The following is a 26055-nucleotide window of genomic DNA, read 5'->3' as shown; positions in this document are numbered from 1 at the left end:
CATACGTAATATAAATAAAACATACCCCAGATCCATGTACTATTTCTTTTCTGCTGCTACCCTCTGAGGCTTCGTTAGGTCTCACCTTGACCACACCCAGGCCTCCTCACTGGGCACCTTTGGTCCATCCTTGCCAACGTACATCCCATCTACATGCCACTCAGAGTGGAAGCAGCTCCCCCACCAGCCCCCCTTCGCACTCTAAGGGAAGGGCTGGCCTTGGCTCACAAGGACCCTCGCCCATCCCGCTGGCCTTAGCCTGTGCTGCTTTTGCTGGCTGTGCTCTGTATCGACTTGCTTTCTTCCAGCTGATCTTCTCCTCTAAGTCCTGCCTTAAGCCCCACTCGCAGGCGATTCCTCTACCTGGAACACTTTTCCCACTTCTCTACCCCCTGCCCCCAACCACTCTTTCCTCCTGTCTGTCAACAGACTTCGACTCAAGCATCCACCGCTGACCTTTCGGTATGACCTAGCCACTCAGTCATTCCCTGTCCCTGTCCCCCTGATTCTTTGGAGAGGGCTCATTACTTTTCAGTACCTGGCTTTGTGTGTTTATCATGTGATGGTGTGCCGGTCTCTCTCCCCGAGAACGTAAGCTTCATGAGAACAGGGACCTTGTCTGTCTGTTCCACTCTTTCCTCAGTGACCAGAGCAGTGCTGATTCCGATGGGGAGAGCACAATAAATATCTGTGGGATGGAGGGTTGAAGCTGCTTCAGTCAACCTAGCTTGGACCGTGCGTCAGTGATGACCCCTGGCAGTAGAAACCAGCCATAGTGCCCGTGTGGTTGGGCTTCCCTCCTCTCCCCACCACGGCCCTGGGGTCTGACTGCTGGTCTTCTGTTCCCTTGCAGCCGCCCCTGCCAGCTTCCTTTCCCGTCAACGGTGCAGCAGCACAGCCCGATGTCCTCCCAGAACTCCTCCGTCAGCGGGCCGTTGCACTCGGTGTCCCTGCCACCTCCACCTCCGATGACCCTGGCAGCCTCGCAGCCCACGCCAGCTGCCTCCCCCAGTCAGCAGCTTGGTCCGGATGCATTTGCGATCGTGGAGCGAGCCCAGCAGATGGTGGAGATCCTAACGGAGGAGAACCGGGTGCTGCACCAGGAACTTCAGGGTTACTACGACAACACCGACAAGCTCCACAAGGTACCGGACTTCCCTAGGGGAGGGGAGGGAGAAAGTTCTCTGGAAGGGGAACACAATTCCTTACCTGCCCATGGGGGGTTGACTCCCTGACTCACTGGCCAAAGTTTAACTAGACCCCTTTTTATGCCAGGCACCGAGCAAGGCTTTAGGGAGACAAAAATAAATATGCCACAGTGCCTGCCTTGGAGGAGCTTATAGTCCAAAAGGGGTAGAGTTGCCTAAGTTAAACCTGCAGTAGGATGTCAAGAGGCTGCAGGAGGGGCAGCAGAGGTGCCCCTGGACCTGAGACTCAGAGGCTGAGTAGCATTTCCCCAGATGGACAGTGTGGAAAAGGGGACACCGAGAGTAACACAAAGTAGTGAGTTGAGAGAGACAGGTTTTTCCTTTCAATCTGGGATCTCAGACAGGAACCTTGTGATTGCCATGTTGGTTTCATTAGCTGGTTTCTGCAAAAAGCAGCGATGTCTCAGCGCTGAGGGCAGAGTACAGGTTACTGCGTGCTCTCCTTATGCTATGACTTAACAGGTGGGGAGATGCTGCGTAATTCCAACCTGTGTCATTGTCATGGGAATATTAGGATGTACAGCAGCCTTCATTCTTAGGGCTTTACACTGAAAGCCAAAGTCAGCAGGAAGACATCCAGCGAGAGTGAAATCACAGGCAGTGATTTCATGATGACCCACATGCCAGCACCTGAAATGCTGCAGGTAGAAAGGAAGAGGTGAGGGGCAAAAGTCATAGGATCTTTTTTTTTTTAAGCAATTTTTTTTGTTTTTTGTTTTTTTTAAATTTTATTTATTATTTATTTTTAACATCTTCATTGGGGTATAATTGCTTTACAATGTGTTAGTTTCTGCTATATAACAAAGTGAATCAGCTATACGTATACATATATCCCCTCCCTCTTGCGTTTCCCTCCCACCCTCCCTATCCCACCCAGTCATAGGATCTTTTCGGGCAGCAGAGCCCCAGGGCACTCGAGTTTCCTTTCTGGAAGCAAGGTGGCATGTGTGGTAGAAGGCTTCTCATAAGTCTGGGTGCGTGCTCTGTCCTGGGCAGTCGCTTTTGTAAAGAGAAGGAGTGAGAATGTAAACTCACCTGGCTACAGAAGCATTGCCACTTGGTTCTGTGTAACAGGACGTGCTCCTGGCTGGCCCATGGTGTTCACTGTGCAGTGTTGATCTCTCAGTTAAGCCTGGCCTTTCTGCTGGTCCGGGAGTCAGAACAGTCAGCCCCTGTGATTCCCTGAGGGCTGGCAGCAGTCGGCTGGGAGCAGTGGGTGGAATGATGCAAACATTCACAGACAGGACCTGCCCCAGCTCATTTGTGCAGAGCTTCCACCGAGAGGGTCTGGAACTCCCTGGAGTCAAGACCAGGCTTGGCCCGGAGAACTCTGGCTGCCTTTATTGGAGGGGAACAAATGAGAGCCGGGAACCAGCGGGCTGCCTAAGAATGGCGGCCTCACTCCCAGCCTCGGTCATACCCTTAGAAGTTGGGAAACACGTGCTGCCTCCTGGCCTTGGCTGGAAGTCACTGCTTAGGCCCAGGCTTGCCTCTGATGCTTCCTGGGGCAGCTTCTTTCCTGGTACAGTCTGAAAATTGGGAAGGGCCAACTCAGCATTTTCTGGGAAATCAGTAATGTTTTTCTTCTCCCTGATGAAGCCCTATGGCAGACGCTTTCAGGAGCCGAGCAGACTCACCTGAGGGCAGAGTGTGGTTCTCTGTCTTTTCCATGGACAGTTTTGAACAGTTGCAGGGAGGATGCATAAATTGTGAGGTCTTGTTATTCTTTGTTGACTTTTTATTAAGATACACTTTTTTATTGGCCTGTAACATACATCTTTTTTTTTTTGGCCGCGCGTCATGTGGGATCTTATTTCCCCGACCAGGGTTCGAACCTGCGCCCCCAGCATTGGATGCATGGCATCTTAACCGCTGGACCGCCACGGAAGTCCCCTATACATCTATTTCTTGATGTTGATGCCCATTTCTATTTTGAAAACCAAAATCAGCCTCCCAGTGATTCATTTTCCCTGCACAGGGGATGAATCTTAAACTTTGTGACCAAAAGCATTTTGATGACTTAAGGAGAAAAATCAAAAGCTGTGTCCCTTCTGGATTCCCAGACTCCTTCAGTCCCTTGAATGTTATGAATGGTTCTATAAATATTATATTTCATTAACCTGTCATATGTCGAACTGGAATTGCCAATTTGAAATCTCAGGTTTTGATGGCTACTTGCCATCTTTATCACTAAGTTCCGCAGCTCTTCTCAGCAGCTAGGGCCAAGAGAAAGAGAGCTGCATGAAATCGTGACTCGACAGTTGAAGGCTTGTGTTCCCGAGGTCATCCTAGCCACCCCAGCTTGGGTGGAACCACAGTGCTGCACCGTAGGATGTGGCTGCCCTGTGCTGGCAGGAACGTCCAACCTAGAGTCCTTCCTCACAGCTTCGGGAGCACTTGCAGAGATTCATCACCAGGCCAGACCCAAAAATAGATGAATTTTTAATTGCGGTGCTTAGCCTGTGTGCACTGAGCCAGGAGCACAACAGGAAACGACGACTAAACTCAGAGGCTGCCAGAGTACCGCCTGGAAATGAAGACCCGTTTCCAGAGAGGCACAAGGCGGTGATTATCCCTGTTAGTGTTGGAATGGTGGCTGGGGACCCCCAGAAATAGCAGTGGTTTTTCATTATTTCCTTTTGGGCACTCATTTTGCTTCTTTTTCCTCCCAGTTTCCCTGAAACATAGTTCATGGATGGAATTTCCAGCTGGACCAGACTATGAGCTGGTTGGCCTCAGAAGCCATCAGGGTGGAGATGGACGTTTGAAGGGACAAGGCGCCATGTTTACCGTTCCCCCAGGCTTGCTTTAGCAAAGACCCTCTTCTTTTGTCAGCGAAACAGAGGTGGCTGTGATTGGGCAGTCTGAGGCTTGGATGGCAGGCCTGTCTTCGATTCTGTAGGTCCCTGAGCTGTGCCTGCGAAGGTATCAGGGAACAATCCAGTTTCTAGAGCTGGGAAGGGCTGAGATTTTCTCTGGACACTTTTCTGTGCGTTTGCTTCGTGGCAGCAATGCCGGTGAAAGCTGTGTGAGGCTTTCCCCTCTGCTCGTAGTTCTGTTTCTGGGCCAGGGAGTGCTTCTCCATGTGATTTCGGGGGATCTTGCAAGCCTGGCCTAAGAGCTTCCTGATGTCTAGGCTGGAAGGGAGGCTGGGAGCTGTGGAGGCAAACCCAGTATCCTCTTCACACGGTCATCCTCAGACTCTGAACTGGCCCAGATGTCTGTATATCAAAGGCAGCCTTTCCACCTCCCTTCACCTCTAACACACATCAAGGGGAACTTAAGATGTTGTGGAGCTGCCGATGTGAAGAAGAGGGTGTGGTTCTCCTTCTGAAGGAGAGTGCAGTCAGAAACTGTAGAGCTTTAGACTAAAAATTATTAAAATGATTCTAGTCCAGTTTCCCACCCCTTAGAAACCCTTGCTTCATGTCTCCGAAAAGAAGTTGTTCATTTTTTACTTGAATGTTGCTAGAAAAGAGAAGCTCACTACTGGGTAGACTTTTGGGAAAGGTAGTTAGGAAATTCTTCCGTATGTTGAATCATTAAGTTGCCGCGTTTAGTCGTAGTTCTGTCCTCTCCGGTCACACTGAAGGAGACTCATCTGTCTCCACCACGACAGGTATCGCTTCTTACAGGAAATACGTTGTCCAGAAGTATGACCCTTGCCCTTTCTCTCTTGGTAGCTACAAGCACATAACCCTATCCCAGTTCCCGTCTGCCTGAGTAGCTGAGACGGTAAACTATGCTGTCTTGGGGACGCTGCAGTTTCCCTTTATAGCGTGCGGACGGAAGTTCTTTTCATGAAAGGAAAGAATCCGCAGCCAGGTGTAGTTTGATCAATGTCCAAGTCTGTCTTTAGGAGTTATAAATATAAAGATTGAGTAAACAGTCAGTACTTTTGTCATAAGAAGGCACAGGTCTGGGGCTGTAGGGACTGTTTCTGCCCTCAAGTAACTGACAGTCAAATGAGAGACAGAAAATGCATGAGAATTCCAGTCAGGTGAATACAACAGATGAAAGTACGTGAAATCAGATGGAGGGAAGTTCCTATGGGTGGCCTAGTTGCGGAAGGCATCCTAGTTGCCCTGGGCTTGCAGCACGAGCACTGTCTCAGGGTCGACACCTCAGGGTTTTTGGTGCCCTCAGCTCCCTTGGGGACTAGGTGATGCCTTCGGTCTAGATGGGGATGGTCCTACTGTCCAAAAACCAAGGCCACCTTTTACAGATGGAATTAGCGTAGAAATGGTGGTATGTTTTGGAGCCATCTCTTTTGAAAACAACATTAAAAGGAAGGAGCATAATTTGCGGTAGGACTGTGAACAGGATTCAGGACATGCTGTTCTTTCTGCTGCCACATGACCAATCATTCATGTTATCTTTGCAAGAGATAGAAAGGCTTTGTAGAAATGACGGGACTGTGGAACAACCAACTCTGCTATGAGGAGGCCTTTGGGAACATCTCCTGGTGCCGAAGGGAGCCTTGGCGTTGGGCCCCTCCCTGGTTGGAGGCCACTGAGCAGAAGGCCTGATGCCCTCCAGCCTCTTTACCCACCTCTTCTCAGATGTGTCTTTTTTTTTTTTTTTTGCGGTACACGGGCCTCTCACTGTTGTGGCCTCTCCTGTTGCGGAGCACAGGCTCCGGACGCGCAGGCTCAGCAGCCATGGCTCACGGGCCCAGCCGCTCCGTGGCATGTGGGATCTTCCCGGACCGGAGCACGAACCCGTGTCCCCTGCATTGGCAGGCGGACTCTCAACCACTGCGCCACCAGGGAAGCCCTCAGATGTGTCTTGGCTTCGTCTGTAACCTCTGGGGCATTGACCACATCCGGTCTCCTTCTTTAAGTTTCTGGGTTCCTGGCTGCAATGGCACCCCTGGCATCAGTCTCTCTCTCCTGGGTTCTCCTGCCTCGCCTTCTCCTGCAGTGTCAGCGCTCCCACCCTTGGCCCTCTGATCTTCTGTTGATCTCCCTAAGTGGTCTCACTCTGTGACTTCGTCTGTCATCTACGCACAGTGAAACAACTGCCCACCTGACTTTCAGACCCGTCTCTTTCCTGCTAACTGTTCTGCAGGCTCTTCAGACACGGTATCTCCAAAACCAGACTTTTGGTTTAGGTAAACCTGTTTCTCTTATCATTTATCTTGGTTAAGTCTTGTTACTCTGTCTTCTAAGCTATGAATGTCTGTGATTTCTTTCTCCCTTACCGTCCAGACCAGTCACGGAGACCTGTTGATTCTACTCTTCAGTGCCTTTGGAATTTGTCCTTTTAGTTATCTGGGTTCATGCCCTTGTCCTGTCATTAAACTGTTTATGTTCGCTTCTTGCCTGGACTCGTTTCTCCTGCCTTCCCTCCCTACACCCACCCTGCAACCCTATCCTTTAATATGATCTCCATAAAACCTCAGGTGCGATTTATGCTTCTGTCCCCTCCCCGGGCTCTCTCCCCGCAACAATTACCTATGCCCATAAAGTCCTTCCTTATGGCCACTTGCCCCTTGCTGTCATCCCCAGATGACCTGTCGTGTCAGAGACATGCACTTTCCTTCGTGGCTCTCTGTCTTGGGTCATTCCCTGTCTTCTGCAGAGAATGCCAAAGCCCTTTGGCCTTTTCTGCTTGGCAAATTCCTGTTCATCCCTCGGGACTCATTTTAAATGGCATTTTCTCTGAAATCTTTTTTAAAGAAACCCCTTCTCACCCCTGCCAAATTAATAACTTTGTCTCTAGGCTACCATAGCATTAAATCACCACACCCCTTGTCACATTGCACTGTAGAAGCGTATGTATCTGCATACAGGCCAGCTCTAGGCTGTGAGACCCTAAAGACCAGGAATTGTCTTATATCCGTTTCCTTGGCACCCAGACACATACTAAGTATGCAATAGGTATCTGTCAGGGGATGTATTACTTATAGGAGTCTCAGCAGGGACTTTTTGATCTGGGCAATTGGAGTTCCGGCAGTCGGGGTGTCTGCCTTATGGTGACATAGCTCTCCATGGAGGGACCAAAACACGGTGCAGTTCTCTTGGTGCCCAGGGAGAGGCGCTAGTGTTCTCAACCCTGCCACTTTGCCTCTGATTCCAACTTTTGGTAGCCAAGTTTGCAGGTACTCTTTACCTTTTCTCCTGCATTTATGTTATACAACAATAAAATGGGATTTATTAATTTCTACTATAAAACGTGCTGTTATGTTAGACTCCTTTTATATCAGTTATAGCTACTTGTTATAGATTTATATATGTCGTAGATTAAAGGCTCTCGCAGTTACAGCTCTTGATTTCGTGAAATACAAAAAAATATATATATATATATAGGTTTTTATACCATGTCTTCTAACTCCCACATATAAAGAGGTTTTCTATGGTTTACAGTTAGATACAAATCCATTAGTCCTTTATATAGATAATTTCATAGACAAAGGGATAACAGGCTAAGCGATGAAACCTCTCTTCGTGTGGATTTTATGTTCCTTTGGGGATGGGTAGGAGGGTCTCAGGAGAGCACTGTACTTGGAGTCAGGAAATTAGGGTTCTACTTGTGATCCTTTAGTTTTCCTGTACTTTAATATTTTCCTCACATTAACTAGGAAAAATAATGATAGTTGTAAATTGCCATACTTAATATAAGCAGTTTATGTTTATTTTATGTTTATTATTTTTTAAACATTATATTTTATTTTATTTTTTGGCTGTGTTGGGTCTTTGTTGCTGCGCACGGGCTTCCTCTAGTTGCATCAAGCGGGGACTACTCTTCATTGCAGCACGTGGACTTCTCATTGTGGTGGCTTCTCTTGTTGCGGAGCACAGGCTCTAGGCACGTGGGCTTCAGTAGTTGTGGCACGTGGCTCAGTAGTTGTGGCTCGTGGGCTTAGTTGCTCTGCACCAATTGGGATCTTCCCGGACCAGAGCTCAAACCCGTGTCCCCTGCATTGGCAGGTGGATTCTTAACCACTGCGCCACCAGGGAAGTCCTAAGTTATGTTTAAATTCACCCCTTCCTGATATTTGTACTATTACCAGGTGACATCAGATGGTCCCACCAGACTTGTGAGTCTGTAATTCACAGGATCCTAACATGGTGCTGGGAGACAGATGGGGGGGTGGTGAAGTCGGTTGCAGGATTTGGTAGACAAACTTAAGACACAGAAAGGCTGCATTGAAGATACAGCCTTCACAACTGGAGCATCCAAGAATCAGCATAGCTAAGGCACGGGTGGGAATGTCAGAAGTCTCACTTTCGTGCTGCTTCTTTCTTTCAGTTTGAAAAAGAACTTCAGAGAATCTCGGAAGCCTATGAGAGCCTGGTCAAGTCTACCACCAAGCGAGAGTCGCTGGACAAGGCAATGAGAAACAAACTCGAAGGCGAGATTCGAAGGCTCCATGATTTCAACAGAGACCTCCGAGGCATGTCAAGTTCACTCATGTTTTCTCTACCCTAAACGCCCCGTGTTGCTGACAGCCAGACTTCAGGCCCAAGTTATGTTACATAACCTTGTAAATCCCAAGCCTCTGGGAAAGGGGCACCAGAGAGCAGAAGTGTTCTTTTCACGTTGTAGGTTGTAGGTTGCAGCACTGAGCCTGAGAAGTGACAACCTCTATACACGAGTCCCTGACAGGGAGGGAGTATGTGTGCAGCTCCTTCTTGCTTTAAAAGTACTTAACATGACTCGTGTTGTGAATGGGAATGTCTGAAAAGACCAATGTTCCCTGCACACCCCTTGTCACATCAAGCTGAGGCATTTAGTTGCATTCTTTGAAAGCCAACAGTTAACACTTGCTTGGTGTATAGTGTAGAAGGCAGAGTTAGACACATGTCCCTCTTGGAGAACAAAAAAGCCCACGGTTGTGAAAAGAGTAGATATATATCAACTTCCTGAAAGCTAGGGGCCCCCTGTTACAGGACCTTGGCAACCTCCAACATGCAGAATGATCTGACCCATGAAATTATACTTCACTTTCAGTCAGCCAAGCCATTTTTCAGTTCCCTCGTGTCAAAAGACTCAGTGTACTGGCAGTCTGTAGCTGGAACCTACCTTTTTTTTTTTTTTTAATTACTGCAAACCCTTTAGTCTTGGGTATTATGTAAGCTCAATAAAGACTTGTTAGGCTGAATTATTTAATTGAGTAGACGAAGATTGACCAAATGGCATGAGCAAACCTAGAACTCACTGAGTAGAATCTTCATCCATCAGGTCATCTTGACTTGCTTCCTGGTATTTATTTAATTGTTATTTTTAATTTTTTGCTTCCCAGCTACAGAGGGCTGATGGTCAAGTTTAGACGAGGGCTGGGTTTGAGGCCAAGGGAACTCAACCCCTTTTCGAGGACTCTGCTGGCCTTGCAGGAACCTGTTCTTCGCTGCCTGCCACCGGTGCACACCTTGGCATTAAATTGCATAAAGGCACAGCGTGGCGTCTGAGGACTTTTCTTTTTGATGTTCTGGAGCGTCTTGTTCCCCCCCACCCAAGAGTTGTTCAATTTGGGGCTCCTCCCTGGGCATCTCTCCCTACCCAGCTCTCAGCACCCAGGTCATTTGCCTGTCGGAGGATCACTTAAATGCAAGTGCATTTCTTTGTAATCGTTTCCTCTCTGTGCACAGATCGACTGGAGACTGCCAACAGGCAGCTGTCCAGCAGGGAGTATGACGGACACGAAGACAGAGCGGCCGAGGGGCTTTACGCTTCCCAGAGTGAGTCTCCATGCTTACCTATCCCAACTGGGTAGTTTTAAAAACTGGGGGCCTGAGGAAAGAACCCTGTTAGTTTTAAGTAAGTTTTGTGCTGCTTGCTTTTTGTTTGTTGATTTAACATACAAGCTGTTAGGCCGAAGATGAGACCCTCCTAGGTCTGCCAGAGACAAAGCCTAGGTTGATGTGTTAATTTCAGTAATGTTTATTCTGACCTCCTTACCTACAGTTTCTGTTTCTCCCTAATACCCTCCTTGGGTATTATAGAGTATTTACTGGCACTCGCCACTTGGTCTAAGGCAAAGTTCTCTTTCCCCATGGAAAGGGAAGGAAGCCTGTGGTGGGATTTGCTCTTTTGTCACATTCTGTGTGTGCCTAGGTTGAGCAGTTCTGGACTGGCTGCCCCTGGCATCATGAAGCCACCTAAATGTTCCCAGCACGCGTCTCAGTAGGTGACGCTCGCTTGCGAACCGTTGGGCCCATTTCAGCCAGGAATAAAATGGCTTCCTGTGCCTCAAGATTTATTGGGAGAATGTTCTATTAGTTTCACCAGAGACAAACGATAGAAGCAAGTGGGTTTTGAGAAAACATCGATTAAGGTTCGAATTTCTGCGCGTTCATTCATTGTCCAAGTCAGAAATGTAAAAATCCAACTGGCTTTTTCAGGAAACTGTTTAGAAAACTGAATTCATTTCTCTGTCATGATTCTCAACAACATTGTGAGTTAAGTGCTCACACACTAAAAACAGTTTGAACAACAAAAAGTCCTGCGTTCAGACTCTGGCCATCCATTGTATAATGGTGGTATTCTGATGCTTGGGTCGCTCAACGCAGCTCTACCTTTTCAAGGCTGGGAAACAATTGGTTAAACTTTCTAATTTCCAGTACTATTTGTTGGGGTTAAGCTCCTTTGTTTTTCCCAGATTTACTCATGATTGCATTCCATTTTGAGTCTCAGCTTCATTTTTTAAATTCTGTTTTGGCAAATGGACACTAATACAGCCTTGGGCTTTTGCATCAGATTCCTTTGCAGTCTTGCAGGTAGGTGAATTGGCCCGTGCTCCAGCCTCACATACAGAGCTATATCTATCAGCGTCTTGAATTATCCACTTTCCTAACAAAAGTTATTTCTTCTCGTGGGTGCAGTAGATTTACCATTTCATCTGAGCTTTCATTTGAAAAATGAGTCATCTGTACTATTTGCACTTGATTTTGACACCTTAATTTTGGGTGATCGTGTGCTTAGGTAGAGTAAGTATCTTTGTGGCAGTTATGTCAGTGACGTCACTTTGTTGATACTCTGCCTTCTTGTCAGGGGATATTATTTTGTCACTTAGTTTGGGTCAAAATGGAAATGTCAGCGAGTTTCATCTGATGGGCATTTGCTGTAACCTCTCAGCCTAGGCTGTGCTAACGGACTAATAGGTTTTGGTGTCGTGTGAGTTCGGAAATGTTCTCAAAGATTTTAACCTTCTGGCTCAAAGCTAACACATCAATAACGTAGGCAAAGAGGCCCTTCCAGCTTTACAGGGAATGATTTGTTCTGTGCAAACATACGCTGCTGTGTTCCAGAGGCGTAAACAAGAGAGTCCAGGGGCATTTTTCAACTGCTGAAATGTGCCTTAGTGTTGACATGTAATGTAATTGCATCTTGGCAGGACATTTGAAGCAGGTTTGCTAGCAGTGATATCTAACCAATTTTTCAGTACCTGGTCTTTTCAGGACATGTTGTGCCTTCCTCACAGCTTTACAATTATTTGCATTAGCTTCTTGTCTCCTGGTGTAGCCAAGAGATGGACTTGAGATGTTATTTCAAATTTACAATAGGTTTTTTTCTTAGTGAGTTAGAAGAACTCTTTGTATATGAAGGAAATTAGCATGTCCCCTGCCAAATATAGTGCAGATATTTTCCCCAGATGTTTTTTTATCTTTGAATATAGTGTTCTTTATCTTACAGAAGACTTTTCAAGTGACTGTGTTTATGCCTTCTAGGTTTTATGTCATACTTAGAAATGCTTTTTCCAATCCAAAATTATAAACATATTCACCTATGTTTTCTTCAAGTATGTTTATGATTTCATTGTTTGCAAGCCTTATATTTTAGAAGCCAATTAGGGAGGCACAGGAGGAGAGAAATTCATGAAGAACTAACCTGTAGGCAAGGAGACTAGTTAACAGATATTTTAGTATCTGGGCAAGAGAGGTAGAGGTCCTGAACCAAGACAGAAGTAGTAGTGGAGGGTAGGAGACAGATAAACAGGTGACAAATTAGTAGGATTTGGTGACCAATTGAATAAGGACAGTGAGAGAGAGAGAGAGAAAAGAGTGTGACTAGAGCCACTAGATGTGTGTGGTCGTCCTTTACCAATAAAAAGCAGGAGGAGGAGGAGTTGGGATTAAGTAACCAGTGAAGGTTTTTTTTTTTTTTTTGTGGTACGCGGACCTCTCACTGCTGTGGCCTCTCTCGTTGCGGAGCACAGGCTCCGGACGCACAGCCTCAGCGGCCATGGCTCACGGGCCCAGCCGCCCCGCGGCACGTGGGATCCTCCCGGACCGGGGCACGAACCCGTGTCCCCAGCATCGGCAGGCGGACTCTCAACCACTGCGCCACCAGGGAAGCCCCCAGTGAAGGTTTGAGCATGTTGAGTCGTCTCATGCCCATAGCTAAGTGAGCAGGTGTAATAACAAAGGTGCAGACGTACCTGGAGGCTGGTGATGGGTGGTGCTCTCTGTCAGGCTTTCCTTTTAGCACGTGGGCACAGAATGGCAGGCACAAATTACTATCTCTCTTCGCAATTATTAATGTGTTCAGTTATCTGTATAGCTTTTTAGAAGCTCTATTGTAAGAGTACTTTTCAGTGCCTAGTAATCATAATTATAAACTTTGGGCACTCGAGAGAGGAGCCATCCTTTTCAAATGAGTCTTCTGAGATTCCAATGCTTGGCTAAGAGAAAGGCAGGTCTGACTGCATAGCAAATAGTAGTGACTTCTCTGGCTCACGCCTACCAGGAGCTAAGGCTACGGTGGGAAGCCCCTGACAATCACCTTGGCCAGTGGAAAAGTTAGAAGGAAAGGGAATAATAACATGTTTGACCTTTTTGCTTCAGGTTGAAGCTTGGAGTCCAGGTCCAAGAGCGCCCAAGGCACTCTTGCAGCATGAGCGGTCGGGAGGACTTCTGTAAACTCTCAGCTGACGGAAGGGGAACATCCTTCCTGGCATGATTTCTAAATTTCCCTGCTGCCCAGAGTAGGTTTTCTTTAAAGAAACAAAATTCTGCTCTTTAGTTGGAGCCTGATGAAGGCCTGGAAGGACTGCCTTGGTCATTACCACTTAGCTCTACAAGTTGAAATGAACATTCAACAGGGAGATAATTGTGCTCCTCTCGTACATGAGATTTGCCTGTATTAAAAATCTTGCTGAATGGAGTGCCTAGGAATTTGATGGCTCTGAGGAGTGTTTTTCCCTATCACCTCATGGCGTTGTGTTTTTCTCTTTGGAGGAATTCAAAAATTTGTGCGTGTGTTTTCTGGTCTTACTTATTTGTTTTTCCAAATATGTTTGCAGCCAAATTGCTCCTTAAAAACAGGGCATCTAGCCAATTTCCTTTCTGATCTGGCTGAGTGAAACTGGGACTTCTTGGTCCTTTAGCTTTTTTAACTTACTGAGATTCCTAGTTTTCCCATTCACTTATTTGTCACATGTGTGCATGCGTGCTTTTGTACACACACACACACACACACACACACACACACACCAGACACAGGCCACTGTCCGCTAAACGCAGTGCCCCGGGAATGTCTGTCATCATTCTTAGCTCTGTCTTCTCAATAAGTGAAACGTTTTAACTGTTTCTTTCTGAAAACTGGTAACTGCAGAGTTTCCATCACTAGTTGGTCAGAAAGCCAAAAATAAAATATTAGTTGTGGGGAAACGAGACTGGCACAGATGATCTTCTTATATTCTTGAGTGGAGGGGGAGCTGATTAGCTCTGGCACACTTGTATTATTCCAGGATGAAACGCAGTCATGTTACAGGATGGCCATCAACTTATCTCCCCACCACCACCCCATTAGGATTCTTTAGGCCCCATGGATTCAGCATATTCGGTTACACTGAAGTCTATGTAAGTCAGATTCTGGCTTTTGTTAAATGTCCCTGTCTAAGAAAAAAAGGTGTTTTGGGCATTCATTTGTTTAAATTAATAAGTAATGGGTGTAAATCAGTCAAGACTAATTCATAGGATTTTCCCTTATAATCCCCATGGGTTTAAAAATGAACCAAAAAAAAGTGTGGGACCACTCTATTAAAAATAATAGTAACTTGCCATTTTCAGTGTATCTTATAATCATCATCTTACCCTTGAATTTTATCTTAGGTACTTTGATTTTCTGTCTCTTATAGAACATAGAAGAGACAAAAATAATTTCCTAAAAGAAAATCCCTCTGGTTTTTGTATTTCCTCTAAGGGCTTGTGTGAAACACAAAGCAGAAACTACAATGACATAAACATTAATTCTGTTGACCTACATAGAGCATAAGGAGCTTATTCTGAATCCTCATTGGGTTTCATTACATCATGTTGTGGGTTTCTATCAGGCTTCAGTAGGAAGGCGAGGTTAGATGTTGTCACACGTGGATGCACTGGGTTCTTCCTCCTCTGTGGGCCTGCTGGTGCTTGCAGCTCCTGACTCAGTGCGAAGCCCCTACTACAAGCACCTACCCTGCCTACATTCTCTGTGGGCACCATTCCTTTGCATGGATCTCCTCCACTAGGTGAGAGAATTATAGGCATTCTTTACCAACATCCATCCCCAACCCTCATTAAAACCCTTTGGATCTTCATGTACCTGGCACTCAATAAATGTTTATTGAGGGGCTGAGTAAAAGTGGGAAATCCCTGTAACAACAGGCTTGAAATTCTCATATGGTGCATAGTATCAAAACGTTCTTTTTAGCTCAATGTCTCCCAGTCATGTTGGGAGCTACCTCTGGTTTTGCTCAATTATTTCAAGATATTAGGCGAAATTATTAATGAACTACCTTCAGAAGAAGAAGCAACTTAAAAATGCTTGACTTTTTTTTTTTTTTTTTTTTTTTTTGCCTTCCACCTTCCCCCTTCCCTTCCTTCCTTGGTTTTTCAAATAGGGAGATATCCAGGTAAGGGAAATCTTCTACTATGAGGAACAGTAGTATTTTTTCATGAAAATGACTGCTATGTACTACAATATAGTTGACTTCTGGTTCCCTGACGCCTTCTCTTTACTCTGCTGTGGTTATGTTGGAGATGAGAGCTGGTTATGGTATAGGAAAGTTTTTGTAGGAGCCGACCATATTTTCACACTAACTGATCCATAGATCATGCCAGACACCACAGATCAGCTCCCGGGCAAAGGGGAAGGAATCGTCCACGGAGGCTGCCAAGGTGCATCTCTTAAACCAGGAAAATTTTCTTGCCCTAAATTAATGATTCTCCTTTGAAGGAGATGATCTTTTAGATGACGTCTATATTTAGTAGGACTGTGCGATTCTAGAAAGCAAAGGTTGTGTAGGCATGGGCTAAAGCAACTAATCTTGGATCAGTTACCGCATCTTCTGGTTCCTGGGCTCTCACTGACATGTTCAGTGACCTGAAGTTAGATGCTTAATCTCCCTGTACCTGCATTTCCTCTAAAGAAATAGAGGAATAAACCTCTCCATTGAGCCAGCAGAGCTCTTCGGGCCAATCGATGATAGGAAATGCAAAGAAGCCTTTATACCATGCATTTATTCTGCAGCACTCCTTCCTGCTCCTTTGCATTCTCCCTCCACCTTCTCTGAAAGGACCTGCCAGTTTTCAGGGTGCGGTCAATGGGCCGTGTTCCCAAAGAATGCCTGGGTGGCCCGCCAGCCTTGCTGGGTTTGGAAGGCAGAGCATAGGAGTGCTTAAGCCGCTTGATCAACCTTGACAGGCAGCACCAAGAAACTTCAAACCTCCATGACAACCAACTGCGCACCCAGGCTGCAGGGCATCTGTTTATGTTCCATCAAATCTTCTCCCCAAGTGTGAAGAGTAATGTTCCTCAATTTAGACCGATTTTCCGTGCTTAAAAAACCAGAGCCGATAGCAGAACGGTCTCTTGGTCATGTGTCGATATCCAGTGTCTAACAGGTGAATCTGACTTATGATTTTCACCTTGTTGGTTTTAAAATTATTTATTTGCTTAGCATTCCTGTTTGGGGACTGAAAAATCAAGTGTCTCGAACTTCATTACGCTCTGTGTTCCTTGCACTCATAGCTGGACGGATGGATGGAGGAAGCAGAGACTGAAAACCAGACTGAAACCCATTTGCATTTCATGTGGCCTCAGGGACCCCTCACTTTCGCTGGCAGTTCAGAGGCAAGAAATCCACATTCAGGTCTCGGCTCAAAGTTAGAGAAGGCTGCCTGAGATAGGATCCGCTCTTCCTTTTATATACTCTGCCACTACCCTGTTCCCTTTGTAAACACTCATCATACTGTAAATAAGGAAGTGTTTGGATGATCATTTGCTCTCTTCCCGTACTAAACTGTCCACACCACGAGGGCATGGACCCTGACATCATCTTCACCATCGTAGCCCCAGGTCACTGTGTTTCAGAAGCTGGCACAGTACCTGGTGCTTAGAAGCATTTAATAAACATTTATTGGATGTTGAATGAAATGATGACCATTATCACGTATTCAGAAACGGTTATTGGCTACTTACCATGAATGCGCAGTGTTCTAGGCCATAGGTCAGCAAACTCTTTCCGTGAAGGGCCGGAATGTAAATAATTCTCTGCTTGGGGGCCGTAACTACTCAACTCTGTCCCTGTAGCCCCAAAGCCGCCATAGACGAGCTGTGGACAAGTGGCCTGACTGTGGGCTGGCTTTGGCCTGCAGGGCATAGCCTGTGAACCTCTGCTCCAGGCACTGGTCATGGAAGAGAAAGGGAAAGAAGAAACCCCAGCAAAAGGAGGATGGAAAATAAAGAACTTCAGAAGTATTTAGGTCTTATTTTGTAAATTGTCCTAATTTATAAATCAGGATATAACTGTTATTTTCTTTCCTGGGAGAGTTTCACGGTCATCTTTTACTTAATTCCTAATCGGGTGAGCGTGATTATTTCACGTTAGATAAACTGAGACACATACAAATGCCGTCACAAACCTTAGTTAGCCCAGTGGGGATCCACAATTAGCTCACGATGGAGACAGGGCTGGGCAGGACAGCCCTGTGGTTAGCCACGGCTAGTAACTGCCTGGGTAGTGAGGTCTCAGGGGTGCCTCTCCCAGCAGGGCCGTAAATCCTCCCATAAGCATCCTGCTGTGAGATGATGTCTGCAGATCTTATATATCAGGGTTGGAAAGGACCTGAAAGGTCACAAGTCTGGTTACCAGTAATACACATGTCCTCTGAACCAGAGCTCCTTAGAAGGCCATCTGATGGCCGTTGTGAGCGACAGAGTTTACGGAGGCTGTTGATCTGATGGTTCAAAGTTTATCTTCAGGTGGAGTTGCAGGGGTGCTCCCTTGTAATCTGGCCTTCAGGTCCTGGTTCAGGTCATCTAACGGCAGTAACAGCTGCCACCACGGACTGAGCACTTACTGTGGGCCAAGCACTGTGCTAACCTCTGTAGGTACACCGTCTCTCTGTTCATCCTCCAAGCAGCCCTGTGAGGGAGGTGTCACAGGTATTTAATAGATCAGGAAACTGGGGCACAGGAAGGTTAAGTAACTTGTTCATGGTCATACAGGCAGGTAAGTGGAGAAGACAGGTTTTGAACCCAGGGCATCCTGACTCTGGAGAGCCACTTCCTGTGTACCAGGGAGGTGGGAAGAGGTGGAAGGGTTGGACTCCCCGTGATTTTAGAGCTCGTTTAGCATGGCCTCCATGCTTCGTTAAAGAAGAAACTGTGACCAAGGATGATCAAATGATTTGTCCAAGGCCCCCTGGGTGCTTAATGCAAGACCATGACAAGAACACCTCCTTTTTCTTGTTTTCTCCTTCCCCTTCTCCAAAGGTCATCTCTGTTGGCTCTGGGGGTGATGAAAGATTTCACATTTTTACCCAGAGAGGAATTCAGCCTTAGTAAGCGAACGTAAATAATTCTTGTACTAGAAGTCTTACTGCAAATTATTTAGCCCAGTAATGTGACTTAATAATAATGTATTCAAGCCATCTCAAATGAGTGCTAACTACTGGAATGAACATTCTGTGCTTCTGACTTCTACATCTGTCTTTGAACCAGAGCCAGTTATAATAAAAGGCCTTGCTGGGTAATCCACTACAGATACAAAAACAAAAAAAACTGTCGAGACCAGCATAGAGTTTAGACTCTTAAAAGTTTTCTCAAAATGTCTATGAAATTAAACTCTTTGTTCTCTGGATGATAAGAATAAAAAATTAGCAGAACACAATGAGTAACCCTGTGGTATAGTTTCTTACAATTAGTTTTTGAAATTATTTTCGGTTCATGAATTGGAGGGAGAGCATACAGTTGTATCTTAATGGAATCCAAGAACTTTGACAGGACGAAGTGTTTGCTTTAAGTTCAGAAAATTTGGTCTTGGACCATTAAAAATAAGCTTGCATCTGCTACTAATTTTCTTCTTGCTGACAAAGACTGTGGTTTGGTAGAAAGAAGAAGAAAAAAAGGATCTGCTCAAAGCAAGTTACAAAAATGACAATGGGAGGGGTCGCAGAAGTTAAGGAAGGGAGAACATATAATTGCAGGTGATGCATTTCTTTCTCCCTGGTCAGTCGTAGATTGAGTCCCTTCTGTCCCAGATATAACAATTTCCTCAGCATCAACTTCTATCTTTCAGCCAGGTTTTGGCGTTAAGCCATATCTGCCCTTCAAAGGGAGCATTTAGAAAGTATCATTTTATTATACATATTATAATAATGCCTTAATTAAACCAAATATAGGTATATAATATATACCTATATGTACACACAATAAAGTGTACACATTTTAAGTGTACAGTGCCATGAAATGTGACAATGGCCACAGTCCAGCCCCAGCACAGGTGCAGCTCTGTCCTCTGCAGTGAGTGGCCTCTCACGCCATCTGTCGGCCTGCCTCACTTTTCACTCCTGTCAGGTCATTGCTCTCTGCATTATATCCAGGCTTCATGGCTGTTTTCTTCAGGGGCAGCCAGATTGTCTGGTAGGGTCTTACTTTGTCATACCTGGAAATAGACGTGTATGTTATTTACCTTTTTGTATTAAGAAAAGAGAAAGCAAAAAAGGACTTCTGTGGAGGTTATAGAAAGTGTAAGTTATCAGGTTTAGTTGTTAATCGATTCACGTGTAGGTGTATAGTCAAAATCAAATGCCCTGTGCATCCTGTATTTATGTGGCATTTTTAACTCATTGCTTAATTTGTTATTACGCTGTCTGCAGTGACACAGAAGTAGCAGTACATTTTTACTTCAAGTTAAAAAAAAATAAAGTAGAAGGTTGAACAGTACATGTGGAAGCTGAGCTGGATGAATGGGTGTATATTCAGTCAAGTGAGTTTGCAGGCTACACATGTATAAATCTAGGCAGGTAAAAAAATACCTATGATTTATACCTGGGTGTATAAGTATAGTTTCTAAAATAAAAATGCAATATGGGGCTTCCCTGGTGGCGCAGTGGTTGAGAATCCGCCTGCCGATGCAGGAGACACGAGTTCATGCCCCGAACTGGGAAGACCCCACATGCCGCGGAGCGGCTGGGCCCGTGAGCCGTGGCTGCTGAGCCTGCGTGTCCGGAGCCTGTGCTCCGCAACGGGAGAGGCCACAACAGTGAGAGGCACGCGTACCGCAAAAAAAAAAAAAAAAATGCAATATGAAGAATGAGTAGATTAGAAAAAGTTATATTAAGAGAGCTTTTACTGGTATTCAAATAAGTATTTTACCAAATCATACCTGAGATATTTTACATTTGGTGCTACAAAAAGTAGCACTTTGGGGTATTAAACTCACTTCCTGGATATTAAAGAGCAAGAGATAAATTAAGTATGTTAAGACCAAAATGTGTTGTTTTCCTCCGTTAGATTACTAGAAGATTTTGTGGTTCGGCTTTGTTACTTTCCAGTGATAAGCATCTGAAAAGGATCATTTTTGAATTTTATTTTAAATATCCAGTTAGAATTTGATCTTGTATTGATAGGATCCTCTTATTTGGTGACTGTTGCCTAAACTTGTCATATTTCTTTCTTCGCAGACGAAACACGCTATCTTAGATTCCTAAAGTCCTACAAAGATAGAGGGGTTTAGACACATTATGAAGTAAGCCCAGTAGGAAGGCTAAGTCAGACAGACATCAGCCTGTACCTGGAGTACAAGCAGAATATGGTATAAAGACTCGTGAAAGAACTACTTTCCCCCAGCAGAGTGTACGTGTGCAGGTTCTCCCGTACAGGAGAGATCTGTTTTACTGAAGGAATCAGAAAAGCTTCGTGCAGTGTGTAGCCTTTAGGGTGGGCCTGGGAAACTAATTTGCATGTTAGAATAATTTTGCTGCCATAATACTTTGTAAAAGGGAAAGTTTCTCTTTTCCTTTTAACTTGGGGCAACAAAGATTGAATAAATCCTTCACACTTCAGTCTTTGCCTCACTTTCTCGTACTGATTCATTTCTCAAAAAAAATGTCTTCCCTACATTTTAGCAATAGCCATTTCCACAAATCTGTGTTTCTCTTGTAGTGTCTGAACCACTGGCTTTCAAACTCAGAGCTCTTGTTTAAAAGGAAGCGTATCTGGAAGCCCAGTATGTAAAACGCACGAAACCCGAACAGATTTCTGGTTGAGACAGGGGTGTGTTTGTCAGAAGCCTCCTCCTTCCTACTTGGCCCACGGCATCCCTTTTCTGCTCTCTCCCCATCCTTCTCTCTCCCAGGGCTCTGCAGAACAGAGTCTGGTTGAACTCCCCTTCTTAATTTTCTTTATTACACAATTCGTTTTAAAATAGTTCACTCTCAGCCATTTAAAAGCAAGCCCTGGCTGGAGTGTCCCTGTGTTTGTTAACAGACCTATTTAGTCGCCCACTCACAACCCTTGTCTCCCGTTGCCTGGAACCATGGCAACTTGCACATGCATACAGGGAAGGCAGAGCGCCCAGCACCCTTTCCTGAAATAACGAGCTTCCTTACCTGAGAAACTTTATCAGCAAATTTTTAAAAGATAACAAAAAGCCAAACCAGGGGCGTTATGGGGTCAGCTTTGTATTCTATCGCTTTTTCATTTCCGAATGAATGAGTGTGGCTTTTAAAGGTAGGTCATCTCTTGTGTTGTTTTGTATCAAATAAACCTCATGTGAACAGATCACTCTTACACGATGTGAACAGTGCTCTGTTTGGATTATATTTTGGGGATCTCTTTCCGGGTTTGTCAGTTTGACACTCAAACCGGGGCGAAGGGGTGAGGGCGGATATAAGAATGAGCTTCCAAGGGTAGCATGTCTTTGAGGCAGAATGAACCTAAATAGCTTTGCGGATAGTGAAGTAGTTGGAATACCTTCCTATTGTCTTTCCACTCCCACAACCTCAGAAGAAAGTACTTCTGGGCTTCCCTGGTGGCGTAGTGGTTGAGAGTCCGCCTGCCGATGCGGGGGACACGGGTTCGTGCCCCGGTCCGGGAGGATCCCACATGCCGCGGAGCGGCTGGGCCCGTGAGCCAGGGCCGTTGAGCCTGCGTGTCCGGAGCCTGTGCTCCGCAACGGGAGAGGCCACAACAGTAAGAGACCTGCGTACCGCAAAAAAAAAAAAAAAAGGACTTCGAAGAGGATCTGACTTCAGTTACCCCATAAATCATAGCTGACCCTCGGAATGGGCTCCAGCAGCTGCTCAGAATTATAAGATATGGAACTCAGGGCCAAAGAATCCTGAGGAAGAAGAAACAGGAGGAAGCATTTTAGGAAGAGATAATATGGCAAGTAATTATTCAGACATCTTTTCAGAAGAGGGAGTCCATTTTATCAGCATGGTGAAGTGACTAGTTACCAGAGTCAGTGCCATTAGTGTTGGTCAGCCTTGTCCTAAGGCATTACTATCAAGTCCTTTCTTGGTGGAGACGGGAATAGAGGTGTAAAGAAACAACAGAAAGTGTCTTAGTGATCTTTTGGTTACAAAAAGAAAAATCCAACTGGGCTAGCTTAGGCCCAGATAAGAGGAATTTTTTTTTTTTTTTTTTTTTTTTAAGAAGTATCTTTGTGTGTGAAGGAGACCCCAGGCAGGACGTGTGTGCAGGCCTCGCAGGGGCCAGGGGCCGGGGGCCTGGGCTGGCCTGTTTGTGAGAATCAAGGGGCAGATGGTTTTGGGGGGCTCAGTGTTGGTCCGTGTGGCTCTGTTTCCCGCTCTCCTTCTCACCGTGGACGCTCATCCACCTCTCCATGTCCATCTGCTCGAGTCTTCACTCTCCACCGTGTGCTTGCTCTGTTTCTCTAGTGCACACGTGGGACGTGCTCACTAGCCTCAGAGCTGGGCTGCCTCTCTGTGTCAGCATCCCGCTCTCGCCCAGAGGCTCCCCCTCACACGGTCCCAGACCAGAGACTGGAAGTGACTCTGCTTGGGTCACAGGGCCCTTCAGGTTTGATCCTGTCAAATGGGAGTGGTGGGTAGGGGAGGGTGAGCAGGATTTTGTGATGCAGATGGGCTGCTCAGAACTTAGCCCTGTGAAGGGAGGAGTATAGTAGACATGCTTCCAAGTGGAGTGCTGTCTGGGCAGCCACTGTGAAAGCTGTCTACTCCGGGTGAGGACACACTTGCCTCTTTTTTTTTTTAATTGAAGTATAGTTAATTTACAATTTTGTGTTAGTTTCAGGTGTACAGCAAGGTGGTTCAGTTTTTGTCCTTTTCAGATTCTTTTTTATTATAGGTTATTACAAGATATTGAGTATAGATCCCTGTGCTGTACAGTAGGTCCTTGTTGGTTATCTATATATAGTCGTGTGTATCTGTTAATCCCAAACTCCTAATTTATCTCCTCCTTACTACCCCCTTTGGTAACCATAAGTCTGTTTTCTATGTCTGTGAGTCTATTTCTGTTCTGTAAATAAGTTCATTTGTATCATTTTTTTGCATTCCACATATAGGTGATATCATGCTATTTGGAGAAAGACCTCTCTTTCTCCAAATGCTTGAAATGCCTTCCAAGCATTCTAGTGAATCAGTCACCCCTTGGTCAAACTGGTGGCAACCAGACTCCTCTGTCCCTCCAGCTATATTGGGCTTAGGGAAAAACTCATCAAAAACCCATTATATCAGGAAAGGCCTAGAAAATTAATTCCTCCTTGAGAAGGGCCAGGTTACAGCTTTGCACCCCGCCATGAGCTCCAGCCATAAGTTGGAGCACCGCATTAAAAACTGGCAGCGCAGTGCACGGTGCCGTGACACCTCCACTGCCAGACCCCACGCCCATGCTCCACCTGTTTCTCAACAGAGGTTACTGGGGTCCACCACCCAATGGTTCAGCTAGCAGTCAAGCTTAGTGCTCAGATAGTAACTGCAGAAACTCTTTCACCAGACTGTCCACTTCAAAGCTTACGCAGAGCTGGCAAAGCAGGGTAAGATGGAAGGGGAACATCTTTAAATTCTGGGCCCAGTTCTCACTTCCATCCACTTCTGCTCTTTTTCAAGCAAAGAGACTAACCTAGGGGTAGAGGCACAAAAGCGACTACCATTTGACCTGTTGCAAGTATCATAGCTCATCTTGCTTCCGATTTTTCAGTTGTCAAGTGGAGTTGATATAAGGATTCAGGAAATGAGGTTCTGTTGTAAAACTGAAGGCACAGTGCCTGGGTGTCATGTGTCTTAGCTCTTGCTGTTTATTAAGTATCTGTTATGTGCCAAGCCCCGTAGTAGGTATTTTACAGGTCATCGTTTTCATCCTCACAAGAGTCCTGCAAAATAGGTCTTGTTAGTTCCATCTGAGGAGATGGAGTCTGGAGAGGGGAAGTCACGTGTCCAAGGTGAACCAGTATGTGAAGGTGCCAGGATCACACCAGGTTGGCCTGGCTACAAAGCCCATGCCATCGCTGTGGTTTCCAGAATAAACTGTGTGCGAGCAGACATCCTCTGTGTAAATGGGACCGGAGCCATCAGGCTAAACAATGCCCTGCTCCACACAGTCGAGGGTAATTCATATCCACTGAGTAAACAGACCACGCTGGGCAAGAGTTCCCTTGTGTCAACTTGCCTGTTCTAGGAATTCTCAGTATATACATTGGAGCACAGCCAAAAGTTCAGTGTGAGGCTGATCTTTCTTGAGATCCATCCCAAGGGGGCTTAGCTAATAAACAGACTGAAAGGACTTCCCTGTGAGGTGGTTTCGCTCATGGGACTCACCCTTGGCATCTCCCAAGAGAGATGGGAGATCTTCCAGTGGTTCTGACACACCCAGTTTTCATGTCTCCAGGGAGTTAAGGGGCACAGTGACCCCCACCACATAGGCTCACTGCCTGGACACCACCTCCTCCTCACACCCTGGCCTGAGGTAGGGGTCCTTCCTGCGTTGTCACAGTCCCTGCGCAAGCATCAGTTGGAGCAGCTGGTCACGTTGCCTCTGCCTGTGTCCCTGACACTCTTCCCACCTGGCTGAGAGCAGAATGCTCCGTCCTATGCACCATGTAGCCCAAGGATTTATCACAATTTTTTGACAGCAACGATAACCTTGGCATTATCATAGTTGACATTTACTGGGTACTTACTCTATGCACTTTGAAGTGGGTACTATTGTGATCCTCGCTTAAAGGCAAGAAAACTGAAGCACAAAGACGTCCGTTTACTTCATGTCACAAAACCATAAGTGGTAGAGCTGGATATGAACCTGGGAAGCTTGATTCTAGATCCATGCTTTTTTTTTTTTTTTTTTTTTTGCGGTACGCGGGCCTCTCACTGTTGTGGCCTCTCCCGTTGCGGAGCACAGGCTCCGGACGCGCAGGCTCAGCGGCCACGGCTCACGGGCCCAGCCGCTCCGTGGCATGTGGGATCCTCCCGGGCCGGGGCACGAACCCATGTCCCCTGCATCAGCAGGCGGACTCTCAACCACTGCGCCACCAGGGAAGCCCTAGATCCACGCTTTTATCTAGTACTCTGTGATGCCTCCATGTAGCAGATGCTTAATTAATTAATATTTGCAAAGGGATGCACATGAGGATTAATTGCTGTATTTTGAGATACATGATATGATCTGTGACATACTTAAATTTGTGCCACAGTGAGCTGCGCTACAATGGCGCTCTCCCACGCCCCCTGCTTCTGTTATTCTGTGGGTCTTCATCCCCGCACGCTTGCACAGCAGAGGCAGTATAGCGCCGTGCCTGTGAACATGCATTAGAGAGAGGCCGATGCCGGTTCTCGCTCTCCCACTCACGGGCATCACTTCTGTGGACACGTTACTTATCCTTTCTTAATGTCATGTTCCTCCACTGGAAGACGGAAATAATAATAGCGCCTACCTCATAGAGTAAACTTAAAGGAAATAGTATAAATGGAGGAATTAAAGGGGATAATATAAGGCACCGTTCCTGGAACACAGTACCCATTCAATAGACATGAGCATATTTTGTTATTATCACAATTGTCATGAACATCGGTTTTTAAAACTTTGCCATCGAGAACACTGCTTCCTGTCCACGGACAAGGAGTTCTGAGCCAGTGTGAGTGACACTAACTGATACTGCTTCAGCCTGAGGTCTAAAGTCACCAAACTTAGGACAAAGATGTTTGGACCCATGAATTCCAGAGACCTGAAAAGCATTCCAGAGCTAATGGATGGAGTCTTTGTCTGACACCCACATCTTTGTCCTGATGTGCGCCCTGTGAGGTTCAGGGAGCCTGGGCAGAGAAGGGAACCAGAGACGTCCGGGGTCAGTACCGGCCATCTGATGAGTGGTGGCTTCAGAGGCAGAGTGGACTGCTGCATAACAAAGGCTGTCAGGAGACCCCAAGGATGCCAAATGCTAAACGCTAACAAGAGCTGCCATTTCTTATACCATCAGCAATGAACTTGGCACACAGTAGAGATTCATTCATTCATTCCCTCATTCATTCAACAATATTTATTGAGTCAGACAATGTTCTAGGCTCAGGGCATCAATAATGACCTAAACAGGTAAAGTCTTAGATGTGTAGGCCCTTTTATACTTTATATGCATCATGTCCGTCAACAGAGTCAT

At 45.9% G+C, this 26055-nt stretch overlaps 1 protein-coding gene across 11 annotated transcripts in view; it reads left to right on the top strand.

Annotated features, from left to right (window-relative positions):
* The window catches only part of AMOTL1 (angiomotin like 1), a 176372-nt gene that overhangs the window by 122026 nt on the left and 28291 nt on the right, over positions 1 to 26055 (top strand). For all 11 annotated transcript variants that reach the window (XM_033862129.2, XM_073808288.1, XM_073808289.1 and 8 more), the window contains 3 exons: positions 854 to 1145; positions 8463 to 8607; positions 9803 to 9892. In XM_033862129.2, coding sequence (XP_033718020.2) covers positions 854 to 1145; positions 8463 to 8607; positions 9803 to 9892 — 527 coding nt within the window. The remainder of the gene's footprint in view (positions 1 to 853; positions 1146 to 8462; positions 8608 to 9802; positions 9893 to 26055) is intronic.

The sequence above is a fragment of the Tursiops truncatus genome, chromosome 8, assembly GCF_011762595.2.
Source record: "Tursiops truncatus isolate mTurTru1 chromosome 8, mTurTru1.mat.Y, whole genome shotgun sequence".
In the NCBI taxonomy this organism is placed as follows: Eukaryota; Metazoa; Chordata; class Mammalia; order Artiodactyla; family Delphinidae; genus Tursiops; species Tursiops truncatus.
Note: the sequence above shows the minus strand (reverse complement) of the source record. Positions and strands in the feature narration are given on the sequence as shown.